We start from the raw sequence: 15316 nt of genomic DNA on the forward strand, positions 1-15316 counted from the left end.
ATCTAAGTACTAGAAAAATAATAATGAATAAAACATTTTATATTTAAATATAACAAAAATGCATAAAATTAATAAAGAACTTCAGATAATGATAAGTGCAGTGAATAGGAAAAAAGAGGCTATCGAGATATAGGGTGAGGAAGAGAGTGGGTTGTGGGCAGGGAATGAGAAATATTTTAAACAGGTTAGTCTGGAAAGATCAGTTTGAGGATCTGACTGCTAAAGGCCACAGATGTTGAGCAGAAGTAAGCCATAAATTCCCGGTTGGGGAACAAGAATTGCAAAGACACCCTGTGATAAGACCAAGCTTGGCTTATTGAAGAAATGATAAGAAGGCCAGGTTATGAGGTAAATAAAGCTCAATGGGACTTGTAATCTTACAGGCACTGAATGGCAAATGAATGAGAGAAGGTACTTGGTAAAAGATCTTTACTTTCAAAGTTTTGTTTTTCTTTTTGCACAGATTTCTTCTTACTAAAGAGACAAGATGAACCATTTTAAAGAACAGAATGATCTTAACTGTTTTACTCCTTTCCCCTAGTGTCCTAAGAAAAATTTATCTTTGAATACCTTGTTTCCAATCTTCCTCCTCTGAGTATCCAGAAATATCCTCTTCAATTATTAGCTTTTTGATAATATTTACAGAGGAAATATAGATCAGTCATATATGCCTTTTTGTCACAATGCTTATCAAAGGAAATGAAGAGGAAAATACTGAATAAATATGTATTACAGTAATTCTGTCTTTTGAAGCAGTCTGCCTTTATTATCATAGATTTAGGTCATTGTGTTCCATCAGGTCCATACCATTTAATATATAAATTTGGACAGGTTACTTAACCTCTCTTGAAACTCTGTTTTCTCATCTATAATATGTGGAGGTGACTACTCTTTATGTCAGAGGTTTGTGAGGATCATGAGACCATGTATATGAAGTGTTTAGTGCAGTGCTTGGTACACACAATTATGGAGGACTTGCTGTTAGGTTATCATGAATATCTTCATTCCTTCCAGTCACCTCCCAGTAAACTTTTCTGCAAACTTTTTCAAGTAGTTCCAATAAACTTTTATGTTGGCTTTTCCCACCAGCTTATGTCACTGATCAAATATCTTTTTCTCCAGTGTCCAGCTGAAAGAAACTGTATATTTATGAGACCATCTTTTGGGAAGAAAAATGCCTGGAGTCAGTGGTCTATTAAAAACCTAGTATTAATTAAGGCTCCTGTCAAACTCCTGACAAAACCTATGTGTACTGTATAGCTATACCAAGGATTCCAGAGCATAGGTGAAAACATGTATGTTGCCCTTGATCTCCTGAGCTACATTTGGCAAGTATCCAGTCACTCATTTTTATCTAATTAATGACATTCCTGGCATATAGGGATCATATAACAGAATCCGTTCATACTCTGCCTGCAAAAACCCACTTTGTTCTCCTACCTGCAAAAAAATAATAATTGGCAACCTCTGTTATTCATTTTTGTCATTTTTAATACACATTTTGAATTCTCCCTTCCTCCCCCTTCCCTCCCTCCCTCTCCTTACTTTTTCTGCCCTCTCCTCTCCCACTCCCTCCTGCCTTCCCCTGCATCCCATTCTCCTCCCTCCCTTCAAGTCTGTCTCTCTTTTCTACTGAAGGAAAGAAAAGCTTCTTGGGGGCAAGGGTATAATAGGAAATTAACATCATCAATTGAGCTATTCATCAAATGAATAGCTTGAGTAATGGTAGCATTATCATGATCCTCTGAGAAGACCATGACCATTCCCTCCACCACATTTTAGCTTCTGCTATTTTCCTTGCTTAGAATACTTTTTCCTTTTCTTCCATCTTTAAAGAACATTTTAAAATCTCACCTCTTTCCATAAATCTTATTAACTCTAGAGTTAATGGATCTTTTTTCTCCCCCCACCTTTTGCTCTCTAATTCATATTATTAACCTTGTACATAAGTTTAAAGGCTTATTTTCCCAATTAGATTTTTTTTTTTTTCAGAGCAGTGACCAGGTCATATACCTTTTTAGTTTCGTACTGTTTCCATCTCTCCCCACCCCAGCCATCATCATGCTTTTAAACGCCTGAGCATTACATCTTCGTTTGGAAAGAGGGCATGTTAGCAAATTTCTAGACCTTTTAAGAGAATCAAGACAACTGTATGTTTTATAACATTATAGATACTACACAGGGCAAAACTTAGCTCTTATTGTAAGAAGCCTATCTACAATTACAGATCTAGGCCAACAGAATGCCTTGGGGCCTACCTTCATACCTCATTTCACCCCAAATTTCCAAGTGAGTTTAGATTATGTCTGAGTCTGAGCATCCAAGTCAAATCTGGAAAGTCATGCCAACCTCCAAATAAATTAAAAATCCCTGAGGAAAAATTAGGCTTTTTGTTTCTCCTTTTATATACTTTTGGTTCATTTAGCCTCTCATATATATCACCACCAGAAAGAAGATAAAGAAAGAATGCCAGTCATTCAAGTGTTTAAATTTTTTGTTGATAGCTGCAGTAAATTGGTTAGAGAAGTTAAGGAAAAATCTGCACTAAGAGGAAATTTAGAGACTATGGTTTTCATTTATCCACTCCTTCATTTCATCAGTTAATGACAAACCATAAAAACAGATTAACGCATAAAGGGAAGAACACTATATATCCTCAGAAGAAAATAATACTTGTTGAAGTTAAAAAATATGAGACATTTAAAAGTAAAGAGGATGGTAGCTAATGAGCTCTGTTATATAAATTAAAGAATATCACTGAGATCCTGAATAAACAGGCCATCTAACAGAGGGAGATATCTGTACCCGGTAACTACATCCTGCTATGTAAGTTTAAAAGGGAAAAAGAGAAGACAGTGCTGAGCAAGAAGCTATGTATACCTGGATGTGCTCTATTAAAAGAGGCGCTTGATTGCTCAGTAATTGCAGAGCTAGGCTCTTGGGGAGGCCTTTGTCATCCCTCCTTGGCTGACACCAGACGATAGTGTGGCTCTGTGATAAGAAACAGAGGACCAGTGTCTCCATGGTAACTAACTGAGCTCTATATATTACACTCATTACAAATGAAGATAGATAGTAAAAAAAAAAATGTATTAACACAGAGAGGGAATATATATATATGTGTGTGAGTGTATATATGTATCTTGTCTTCTATCTAGAAAGTGAATAAAATAAAATAAAAATGTGATTGCGCTGAATAGACAAGGTTGATAGGCCTTTTTTCCCCATTGGTGCAGGTAAATATTTCATTTTTCAGCTCCTCTGATGGTTTTGTTCTGAACCCACCCAGCTGTAGCTTGAAAGATTAATGATGGGCAGCAAAAGAACCTGAGAAGAGGCAATGAATGAATAGAAACCAGCACCAGAGAAGAAAGAGTTTTGCCTGGCCTTTGGGACAAATAAATAAGGATTTACTAAGTCTGCTGGTTTCATCCCCATAGCAGGAAAACCTGGAACCCATTAGAATGGAAACCTGGACATTTTTATAATGTTATAATTCCTAGAGTTCCAAACTCACACAGCCTAGTGACAGGGAAAAAAGAAAAGAAAGAGGGAAGAAAAATCTGTTTCCTTTCTAATTTTCTCTTCTGTAGTTATTGATTTTACTTTAACACAACTAACTTTACTGTGCGTCTCCTAACATAAGACCATTACACCTATGTGTAGATCTTTATAAGGTTAAACATATTTTCTGAAAGCTCAGCCTGCCTATGTCATGCATTTTAAAGAAAAAGTCCAAATTAAAGAAGTCATCAGTGAGTAAACCATTAACACTAGAAATTAAAAGTTTTGATTCAAGACACAGAATGCAAATATTTGGCCAGAGAACAAAGACCCAGGAGCTTTTTGCAACTGTTATATTATCTTTGATGTATTAGTCCATCTGTTCTTAGATGAATGACTTTAAACTCTGAAAGAAGGACCCTTGGTAGCCCAGCAGGGATTTTTGCTGATTCTTAAGATTGGTTTCTGTGTTTTTTTTCCTCAGTCACTCCAATTTCTGAACAAGTATTTGGGTCATTGCTAGAAAGGATATAAGTGTATTTTAAAAACAAAATAGGTTTAAAATAAAAAAAATAAAAGTAAAAACAAAATCAGTATTTCACCTCATTTGAGTAACATAATTTTCTGCCTTTCATTTTTTCTTACTGAAAAATCTTACTCCTCTACAATTCTTGTGAATTCTTCTAGAGTCTTCCGAGATAAGGATGAAAAAAGAAGGGGGGGGGGGGAGGAATAGTGTAAGTACATACCTAAGAGGAATGAAAATATATGTCCCACACAAAAACTTGCACACAAATTTCATATCAGCTTTATTCATAATTGCCATAAAGTAGAAACAACATAAATGTCCATCAGCTGATGAGTGGATAATATAATGTGGTATAAGCATACAATGGAATGTTATTCGGCAATAAAAAGGAATGGAGTACTGATACATGTTACAACATTAACCTTGCAAACATTATGCTAGGTGAAAGAAGCGAATCATAAAAGACCAAATATTGTATGAATCCATTTATAAGAAATTTCAGGAATAGGCAGATCTACAGAGACAAAAAACACATGAGTAGTTGCTTAGGCTGGGAAGGGGCATGGGGAGAGGAGGGTGACTGCTAACAAATAGAGGGTTTCTTTTGAGGATGATGAAAATGTATTAAAATTCATTATGATGATTGCAAAACTTTTTGAATGTGCTAAAAAAAATGGACATTTTAAATGGATAAATTGCATGGTATGTAAACTATATCTCCATAAAAGGATTATCTCCATAAAAGGGACATGGGGAGAGGAGGGTGACTGCTAACAAATAGAGGGTTTCTTTTGAGGATGATGAAAATGTATTAAAATTCATTATGGGGATCCCTGGGTGGCGCAGCGGTTTAGCGCCTGCCTTTGGCCCAGGGCGCGATCCCGGAGACCCGGGATCGTATCCCGCATCGGGCTCCCGGTGCATGGAGCCTGCTTCTCCCTCTGCCTCTCTCTCTCTCTCTCTCTCTCTCATGAATAAATAAATAAAATCTTAAAAAAAAATCATTATGATGATTGCAAAGCTTTTTGAATGTGCTAAAAAAAATGGACATTTTAAAAGGATAAATTGCATGGTATGTAAACTATATCTCCATAAAAGGATCTCCAACTTGGGTGGAGATGAACATGATCATACGATGCCTGTATGTCCTGATTTGCCCAGAATTGTGCCAATTTTTGCCATTTGGGCCAACAAATTAATATCTCTGCTTTCACTTTTCCAAAGTGTCCTATTTGGATGATAAACTATATGGTTGCCTTGTATATAATCAGGAGTCCTATGACTTTCTGAAGTGTATCCTAAAGTTACCTAATGAAAATACCACTTGAGATTCCTATTAGTAGTAAAGATTCGGGGCAGCCCGGGTGGCTCAGCAGTTTAGTGCCGCCTTTGGCCCAGGGCCTGATACTGGAGACCCGGGATCGAGTCCTGCGTCGGGCTCCCTGCGTCCCTGCATGGAGCCTGCTTCTGCCTCTGCCTGTGTCCCTGTCCGCCCCGCCCCCCGTGTGTGTCTCTCTCATGAGTAAATGAAATCTTTAAAAAAAAAATAGTAAAGATTCATGTGTCCCTTCCACGGATTCTAATTTAGTATGTCAGAGGTGGAAACTGGTGTTTTGTATTTTTGATAATTTAGCGAATACTGTGAATGCCAAAATGAATTCAATGAATGTCAGAAATTCACTGTTTTGCTTGTTTATAAAAAAGAGGTGATCTAATGACCATTTGGGGCAAAGAGAATTTCAGGGAGGTATGAGAAGACTGCAGGAAATGACCTGACAGGAGGTCAGAAAATGAATTTTGACTGTGATGAGGATCAAGAGAACAATGGGAATAACATTCAGCACAAGTGGTGCTGCTGTATCTTCTTTTTCTTTTCTTTTTTCTTTTTATCTTGTCTGATTTATTCATTTTTATTCTCAAATTTTTATTTAACTTCTAGTTAGTTAAAATACAGTGCAATATTGGTTTCAGGAATACAATTCAGTGGTTCAGCATTTACAGTCAACACTCAGAGCTTACCATAGCAGGTACCTTCCTTAATGCTCATCACCCATCCAGCCCATCCCCCACCCACCTCCCTCTATCAGCTGTTTGTTCTTTGTCACTAAGAGTCTCTTATGGTTTGTTTCCCTCTCTCTTTTTTATTTTCCCCCCTCCTATAGATATATCTGTTTCATTTCTTAAATTCCACATATGAGTGAAATAATAAGGTATTTGTGTTTCTCTGACTTAATTTTGCTTAGCATAATACAGTCTAGCTCCATCCACATTGTCGCAAATGGCAAGATTTCATTCTTTTTGCTGGCCAAGTAATACTCTGTAATACTCCATATCTCCTTTATCCACTCATCAGTTGGTGGACATTTCAGTTCTATCCATAGTTTGGCTATTGTTGACATGCTGCTAGAAACATCAGGGACATGTTCTCTTTGAATCTGTATTTTTGTATCCATTGTGTAAATACCTAGTAGTGCAATTGTTAGATCATAGGGTAGTTATATTGTTAACTTCTTGAGGAACCTGCATACTGTTTTCCAGAGTAGCTGCACCAGTTTGCATTCCCACCAGCAGTGCAAGACAGTTCCCCTTTCTCCACATTCTCACAAACACAAAACCTGTTTTTTCTTCTGTTGGTAATTTTAGCCATTCTGACAAGTGTGAGGTGATATCTCATTGTGGTTTTGATTTGTATTTCCCTAATGAAGAGTAATGTTGAGCATCTTTTCACGTGTCTGTTAGGCATCTGGATGTCTTCCTTGGATAAATATTCATGTCTTCTGCCCATTTCTTAACTGGATTAGTTTTTAACTGTTGAGTTTGATAATTTCTTTATAAATTTTAGATACTAACCCTTTATCAGATAAGTAATTTGAAAATATCCTCTTCCATTCTGTAGGCTGCCTTTTAGTTTTGTTGATTGTTTCCTTCACTGTGCAGAGGCTTTTAATCTCGATGAAGTCCCAACAGTTCATTTTTGCTTTTGTTTCCCTTGTGTCTGTGATGTGTCTAGTAGGAAGTTGCTATGGCCAAGGTTAAATGTTGCTGCCTGTGTTCTTCTCTGGTATTTTGATGGTTTTCTGTCTCATACTTAGGTCTTTCATCCATTTTGAATTTATTTTTGTGTGTGGCGTAGAAAGTGGTCCAGTTTCATTCTTCTGCATGTTACTATCTAGTTTTCCTAACACCACTTGTTGAAGAGATTGTATTTTTTCCACTGAATATCCTTTTTTGCTTTGTTAAAGATTAGTTGACTATATAGTTGTGGGACAAGTGCTACTTCTAAAAAAAATATCTTTCTTCTTCTTAGAAGAAAACAGATCTGTTATCTGTTATTTTGTAAGAATGAGTGAAGGCAAAACTGGTAATGGTCCATTGGAAGTTTTTTCTCCAGAGTGGCTGAATGTAGAGACAGGTAGGTTCTGGGATATCCCTGGCTATTATAGTCCTACCTCAGAACCTAATATCCACTGCCTTCACTCAGTCTCTTCTGGCTGGTCCCATCCCACAGCCTTTCACTCAAAACTTTATTGTTGAGAACTGTTTAACACCCGGGTTTGGAGACAAAAGGAGAACCCTCAGTTGAGGCAGAGCAGTCTTAGAAACTTAGGAAAATGCAAGAAACTTGAGCATAAGGGTAATTTTTAAAAAACTGCCATAGACCAAAGGTTTGTATCGTCCCAAGATTTGTATTTTGAAACCTAATCTCAAGTGTGATGCTGTATGGAAGTAGAACTTTTGAGATGTGATTAGGTCATGAGGGCTCTGGAATGGAATTAGTGCTTTTAAAAATGAGATCCCAGAGAGATCCTTCACCCCTTCTGCCCTGTGAGAACACAATAAAAAGATTGCTGCCTGTCAGTCAGGAAGTGGGCTGTCACCCAGACACTGTATCTTCCGGTGCTTTCATCTTGGACTTCCCAGCTTTCAGAATTTTTAGAAATAAATTTCTGTTGTTTATAAGTTACCCTATTTATGGCATTTTGTTATAGTGGCCTGAGCAAACTGAGACAACTACAAAAAAGAGCAAAGGAAATGGGGCCATGGTTTCTTAAAATGAATATGAGCAGTGGGGCATATAGCACAATATGAACAAAACTTTGATGAAAAGCAATCCATCGTAATACGCATATGTAAAAATATGCATATTATTAAATATTTGAAATTATTTGTGACTTATTTGAATCAACATTAACTTCTCTGTAAAATGTTTAGTCTTCATTGCTGTTGTTCATATTGAAGAGCTCTTCACAGTCTCAGAGTCTGAATCTGAAATGAAAATTGTGGTAAAGAAGCCTATACTTTCCCACATGTGCAGAATTGTCATAAAATGACTTGAGGAGGAAAAAGTCATTACAAACCTGTTCTCTCATTTGGCCAGATTGCTTTAATTCTCAGCTTTTTTTTTTTTCCTTCTTTAATCAATCAAGAAAATGCTCTCCTGCAGATTCATAGCTCAGAAGTATACTCTTCCTTGCTCGTGTCCATGCTCAAGCCTCTTGATCTCCAGAGAAAAAGGTTGACATCTGGGGAGATTTCCTTGTTTCACTTTGTTCCAGCAAACTGTTTGAAATATTCAGGCTTTTTATTGAAATTTGAGTCTTCATTCTCTCTTTTAGGTACTGTCTAAAAGTTTTCAATGTTTTAAAAAGGATTCCTAAAATGTTTTTTAAAAGATTCCTAATTAGTTGAGGGAATGCAGCCTAGAGTGAATATTACTATTACAAAAAACAGTACAAATTGAACTTCTGAGGTTTCTAAGCTGCTGCTTTTTAATGGAGTATTTCATGTATGCCTTTTAGGTTCCAATATGATAGTAGTAAGACACATTAACAGATCAGTGTGGCAATATTAATTATCACAAGAAAATTTAGATGTCCAGGTTTGGTGCTTCTGTATGATCAGACACTCATGCACTGGCATTGAAAGCAGTTTAACATTGTCCAAAAGACAAACATTTGGAAAAGCTTTAAACAATTTTGACTGCAGGGATTACAAATTTTAGTCTAATGTTGCAGATCTACTAGATCCTAGTAAGCAACAGGAGTAAAAACATTTTCTAGAAGAAAAAACCTGGGATGAATTTCAGGTAACTGATTTCAGATGAGTAATAAAACATCAGGTTTAGTAGACCCACAAACATGAGACTACATAGGACTCTAAGATAATAGACCCAAGACACCAGAAACTAAATACTAGACAAGACCATGGCTTTGAATTTTGATTTTGGGCAGGAAGTGAGGATGTTCTGAACAATAAGGATACAATCCAGAGAAATTATAGCAAAGCAAACTGGTTTAAAACAATAACTCCGATGTATATTGGGAGGGATTTTACTGCACTTGAAATCAGAAAATAACAGCTTCTAAGGTTTATTTGTTGCTATTCCTGATCCTGATCGAGTATTTCAGTTCTAGACTTCCATTAAGATGTTTAGTAAACTCTGACAATCAACCAAGGGCCAGGCTATGATAAGGGTTTCCATTTTAAACAAAGTCAAATAGCATTGAACCAAAAAAAGAAAGAAAGTTTATTTAAGGCATTGGTGTGTTTGTTGAAGATGTGGGTTATGCTGTAAGAGCAGGGTAGCAGTAAAGAACAAAGGCTGACATCAGATAGAACTCATTTCCTCCACTTCCTTTTTATATGACTTTGAAAGGGGCTGTGACTTAATCTGTTTGACTTTTGATATATTGAGTTTTGGTGGATACTGTCTTCTAATGTGGGTTTACTTACACCCCCAGCAGCAGTGTTTTAGGGTTCCAGTTTCTCCACATCCTTACCAACTTTCAGGTGAGTAGATGATGACTTCTCATTGTGATTTTTGTTTGCATTTCTCTGTTGACTAGTGTTATTTAGCACCTTTACATATGTTTCTTAGATTCTTGGATATCCTGTTTTGTGAAGTGCCTGTTCCAGTCTCTTGCTTGTTTTTTAAAATTGAATTTTTTTATCTTACTGATCTGTAATTTAAATATATATATGTATATGGTTAGGAGTCTATTATTGGATATGCATATTGCAAATATTTTCTCCTAATCTGTAGCTTGCATTTTACTCTTAATGGAGTCTTTGTTGAGCAATAGTTTTTATTTTTTTAAAGATTTTATTTATTCATGAGAGACACAGAGAGAGAAGCAGAGACACAGGCTGAGGGAGAGAAGCGGACAGCCCCATATGAAACTCGATCCTGGGACCCCAGAATCACACCCTGAGCCAAAGGCAGACGCTCAGCCACTGAGCCACCCAGGCATCCCTCGAGCAATAATTTTTAATTTAATGTCAGGTTTATCCATTTTTTTCCTTTATGTTTACCACTTTTTGTGTCCTTTGTAAAAAAATCTTTGTAATACTTAGTGGCTTCATTTTAAAATTTATATCTTTAATTCATCAAGTATTTATTTTCATGAGAGATATAGGTAGGGATCCAAATTATTTCTTTTCCAAATGCTCTTTCAGTTGTCCAAAAAATTTAAAAAATAATTCTTATTTATTTATTTATTTATTTATTTATTTATTTATTTATTTAAAGATTTTATTTATTCATGAGAGACACAGAGAGAGAGAGAGGCAGAGACACTGGCAGAGGGAGAAGCAGGCTCCATGTAGGGAGCCTGAGGTGGGACTCGATCCCAGGATTGCAGGATCACACCCTGGGTTAAGGTCAGGCGCTAAACTGCTGCGCCACCCAGGGATCCCCCAAATAATTCATATTTTAAATGCCAGGGGTTTCTATCACAGTGACTTCACAAGTTTATGATATGAAACACTCTACTACTTAGCAGTGTTCAATAAAATATTAAAACACCAAAAGACATAGGTAAAGTGAGAAACAGATAAACATCTCTGTTGATCAGATATAGAACAGAAAAGCAAAATAGTAAGTGAAACTGAAGTCAGTGGCCCTTCCTCATTATGAGTTTAAAAAAACCAAAAGGAAAACAAAAACAAAAACAAAAAAAACCCAAAAGGACAGGGGAGACTATCTGGGGTAGTCAGTTAAGCATCCAACTCAGGTTTCAGCTCAGTTCAGGATCGCAGGGTCATAAGATCCAGCCCTACATCAAGTTTGTGCTGAGATCTCTCTTCCTTTCCCTCTGCCCCTCACACTTGTGCTCTCTCTTTTTTTCTAAAATAAATAAATAAATCTTTAGAAACAAAACCAAAAAACAAATAAACCCCCCGCCCCAAAGGAGGGTTATTAGGTTCCCATGAGATAAGGAGTACTTTAAGTGCTCATTTGATTCAGGAGTGCAAATACCTCATTACCTCATGAATTCAAAGGCTATGGTAAGGGACCTCCTCATGAAAGAAGGCTGATGGAAGAAAAGTTTCTGGTTACTGTGTTGGGCTGTGACTTTCAGAAAACTTCAGGATTTGAAGGAAGATAGGTTCTCATAACTAGAATAGAACCAAGCTGCTTGTGAGCTTTGTGACAGCATCAGGGGTATCCCCTATGTCTACTTGGAAAAGGAATCCTAACATGCCATTATCAGACCTCATTCTGGATTGAAGGATCAGGATTTAGATGGAGATAAACATAAAACTACCTGACTAGTGATTGGGTTGAACACTGGGCAAGAGAAAGAGGCAGGGAAAATAAACCTCAAAATAGCTCAGAATTCCAGAGAAACGAGTTTTTTTTTTTTTTTTTTTGAGAAACGAGTTTAATTATCCAAGAGAAACCAACCAAAATGACAATCAGAGTAGGAATTTACTCCAAACAATCAATTTCTTGGGAGTTTAAAGTAAAATATATTTAGATTGTTAAAGGAGATAAATAAGGAATGGCTTCAATGAAAAAAAAGATGAACGAAGAAATTACTTCTAGAATGAAGTCCACGAAGAATGCAAGAATACAGTGAAGTGATGGTAGAATGGGAGGAGGAAATAAAGCGCTGGATATAATTACTTAGGAAAGAAGTGTGAAAAAATAATGGGATGAAGAGACCTTGAAAGGAACAGAGTAAGTATTCAAAAAGGCAAACAGAGGATAGAAATGAGAAAATTGAACAACATTAAATAAAAATGAGTAATTAGTTGAAAAGAGTTTTTGGGAGAAAAAGATGTACAAAACAAAGTTATATATGTCCTAAAATATGCATAACTGTCATCTAAGAAGAAAAGAACAAAAAGAAAATAGAACAGATATTTGAAGATAAAATTGAAGAAACAGGGGATCCCTGGGTGGCGCAGCGGTTTAGCGCCTGCCTTTGGCCCAGGGCGCGATCCTGGAGACCCGGGATCGAATCCCACGTCGGGCTCCCGGTGCATGGAGCCTGCTTCTCCCTCTGCCTATGTCTCTGCCTCTCTCTCTCTCTCTCTCTCTCTCTGTGACTATCATAAATAAAATTTTAAAAAAAGATACAAAGTTTGAAAAATTTTTTTAACTGAAATATAAAGATGTCATACACTGCCGCTTGGAATGCAAAATGGTACATCCACTTTATTTTTTTTAAAGCTTTTATTCATTTATTATGAGAGACACTGAGGGAGGGAGAGAGAGGCAGAGAAACAGGTAGAGGGAGAAGCTGGCTCCATGCAGGGAACCCGACATGGGACTAGATCCTGGGTCTCCAGGATCACGCCCTGGTCGGAAGGTGGCGCTAAACTGCTGAGCCACGGGGGCTGCCCTACATTCACTTTAGAAAAGAGGTAAGCAGGTTTTTTGTTTTTGTTTTTGTTTTTTTTGAGAGAGAGACAGCAAGCACATGTGTATGAGTGGGGTGGGGAGGAGGGGCAGAGAGAAAGGGAGAGAAAGAATCTTAAGCATGCTCCACGTTCAGCATGGAGCCCCACTGGGGGCTTGATCTCACAACCCTGAGATTATGACCTAAGCCAAAATCAACAATCAACAGTTGGACACTTAACTGACTAACCCCCCAGGCACCCCTAGGAAGCATTTTCTTAAAAAGTTAAATATACACTTAGCACATGATGTAGTAATCCTACCATTAAGTATTTCACCTCCCCCAGAATGAAAGCATATGCTCACACAAAGGCCTGCACGTGACTGCTTTTAGCAGCTTTATTCATCATAGCCAAAAGGAAAATCAGAACAACTCAAATGTCCATTAAGTGATGAATGCATAAACAAACTGATATATCCACACAACTGTAACACTACTCAGTAATAAAAAGGAGTGAATTACGGGTTGATGCAATCACATGGATGAATCTCAAAAGGATTATGCTGAGTCAAAGGAGCCAATCACACAAGACTGCATACTGTATGATTTCATTCATAAGACACGGTAGAGGGGCGCCTGGGTGGCTCAGCAGTTGAGCGTCTGCCTTTGACTCAGGGAGTGATCCCGGAGTCCCGCGATCAAGTCCCAGCTCAGAATCCTTGTATGGAGCCTGTTTCTCCCTCTGACCTCTCTCTCTCTCTCTCTTTGTCTCTCATGAATAAATAAATAAAATCTTAAAAAAAAAAGACATGGTGGAAAAAATACTATAGGGACAAAAATGAGGTTGATGGCTGTCAGGGGCTGATAGTGACAACAGGGGATTAACTACAAACAGAAATGTTCTGTATCTCAAACATGGTGGTGGTTACACAACTATATATTTACCAAAGCTCATTAAAAACTGCATACTTAAAAAGAGTACATATTAACTGAAAATTATGCCTCAATAAAGCTGACTTATAAATAAAACAAACCTAAATACACAACGAAGTGATAATAAACATAAGAAAAATCAACTTACAGTTTTTCCAATTCAAGGGTCATCATGAGAATGCTCTCAATTGTTGAAAGTGACACCTGTGTTGTTCCCATGTCTCTGAAAGAGAACGCCCAAACATGCATGATACCAAAGACTAAAATTTCACACCAAGTACAAAAAGGTACTTAATAGTATGTGATTATTTAAATTCTGGCTTCTCTGTCAAGCTAGCTCAAGAGTTTACTTGCTATGGAAGATAATTTCAGAGCATTCTTATTGAAGAAATTAAAATTTATGTGCATCACGAACATAATCACCTTGGTGCTAAACAGTACAATCTCTTTTTACCCTTTTTCTACTCATTCTCAGTTGCATCCACCTTTCTTGATTAGTCTTTTGTTTTAAATAAGGTATACCTTATTCCAGTTTGCTTTTTGAGATAAATGATATTTCTACATATGTGGTAAATATTTCGCTATACACCTGCATGTTCCATATCTCTATGTGTTCTTCAATACTGCTCTCTTCTACTACAGGCTGTCTTGTCCATATACATTCTTTCTTTGCCAATAATTCTTATTACAATAACCCAGCTAAAATTTAAATTATGACTTTTTATTCAAAATGCAAAAGATTTAATCTTTGACAAAAGTAAAAAAGAGCAGAAATCATCTCATGAGCCATGAGATTGTTGTAATACTTACAAATATTTTAATGCTGGCAATTTAAAAAGATATGAATCTTCAACAGTTGTCAGAGGGTTATGACTGAGAATTCTGAAAAAAGCAATGGAATTAAAATTATCTGCATTTTAAGTAACTAGATGAAAATTTATGTTCTTTTTTTTGGTATGGAACTTGAAGTTTAAAAGCAATCATTTTCTGCCTTTGCCTATAAAATCACCCTTAGAATCTGTAAAACATTCTTCCTTTGGGCACTACCCAGGTCTCTGAATGATAAAGCAGGAAGAGAAAGAGAAAAAAATTTTTTAAGTGGATGGCAAAGAAAAAATATGCCAAAGAACATTTCAGGTTGAAAACCTCAGAAGTGACTATACCAGTAGGAAGTAATTTCTGTAGGAAATACTATTTCTAGTGTCCTCCATAATTCAAAGTGCTTTTCTTTTATCTCTAGAAAGTTTAAAAATCCTACAGTTTAAACCACCCAGTTAAAGACAAAATGATAACCAATTCTTCAGTTTTGGAGCCAAACAAGAAGGGCTAAATCTATGAGCAGCCGGTGAAAGCTATATTCCCACCACATAGCCTGTGTGTATTCTTGCATTACAGCCTTTGTCATGGCATGTATCACCTGTTTCCTTATCAATCTCCTGGATTCTCGGCTCCTGGAGGGCAGGGACCATACTTTATTGTCATGTTGTCCCTGTGCCTGACATAGTATAGTGCTTGTTATTGACTATTTAATGTTTGTTGAATAAAGGACATCTTGTCATCTTTTTGACACAAGCTTTTATTCCAAAATGCTGAACAGACCTTCTTCCCAACTCTTTAAAATGAAAAAAGGTAAAAGAAATAGGAAGAAAAGAAAAGACAATCTGCCTTGAGGTTGACTCTACTCAAGAATCATTAACTATACTTTTACCAAGTATTAGATAGA

General features: G+C 36.8%; 1 protein-coding gene across 10 annotated transcripts in view; it reads right to left on the bottom strand.

Annotated features, from left to right (window-relative positions):
* Positions 1 to 15316, bottom strand: part of LOC144309736 (leucine-rich repeat-containing protein 37B-like) — a 110489-nt gene that overhangs the window by 84500 nt on the left and 10673 nt on the right. For 6 of the 10 annotated variants that reach the window (XM_077890840.1, XM_077890839.1, XM_077890843.1 and 3 more), the window contains exons 5-6: positions 14404 to 14475; positions 13742 to 13816 (exon numbers count right to left, since the gene is read on the bottom strand). In XM_077890840.1, coding sequence (XP_077746966.1) covers positions 13742 to 13816; positions 14404 to 14475 — 147 coding nt within the window. Of the gene's footprint in view, positions 1 to 2880; positions 2992 to 8784; positions 9994 to 13741; positions 13817 to 14403; positions 14476 to 15316 lie in introns of those variants that run through there. The other 4 variants (XR_013375628.1, XR_013375629.1, XR_013375630.1 and 1 more) reach the window with 2 other exon arrangements.

Source organism: Canis aureus, unplaced genomic scaffold (assembly GCF_053574225.1).
Source record: "Canis aureus isolate CA01 unplaced genomic scaffold, VMU_Caureus_v.1.0 ptg000209l_RagTag, whole genome shotgun sequence".
NCBI classification, from domain to species: domain Eukaryota; kingdom Metazoa; phylum Chordata; class Mammalia; order Carnivora; family Canidae; genus Canis; species Canis aureus.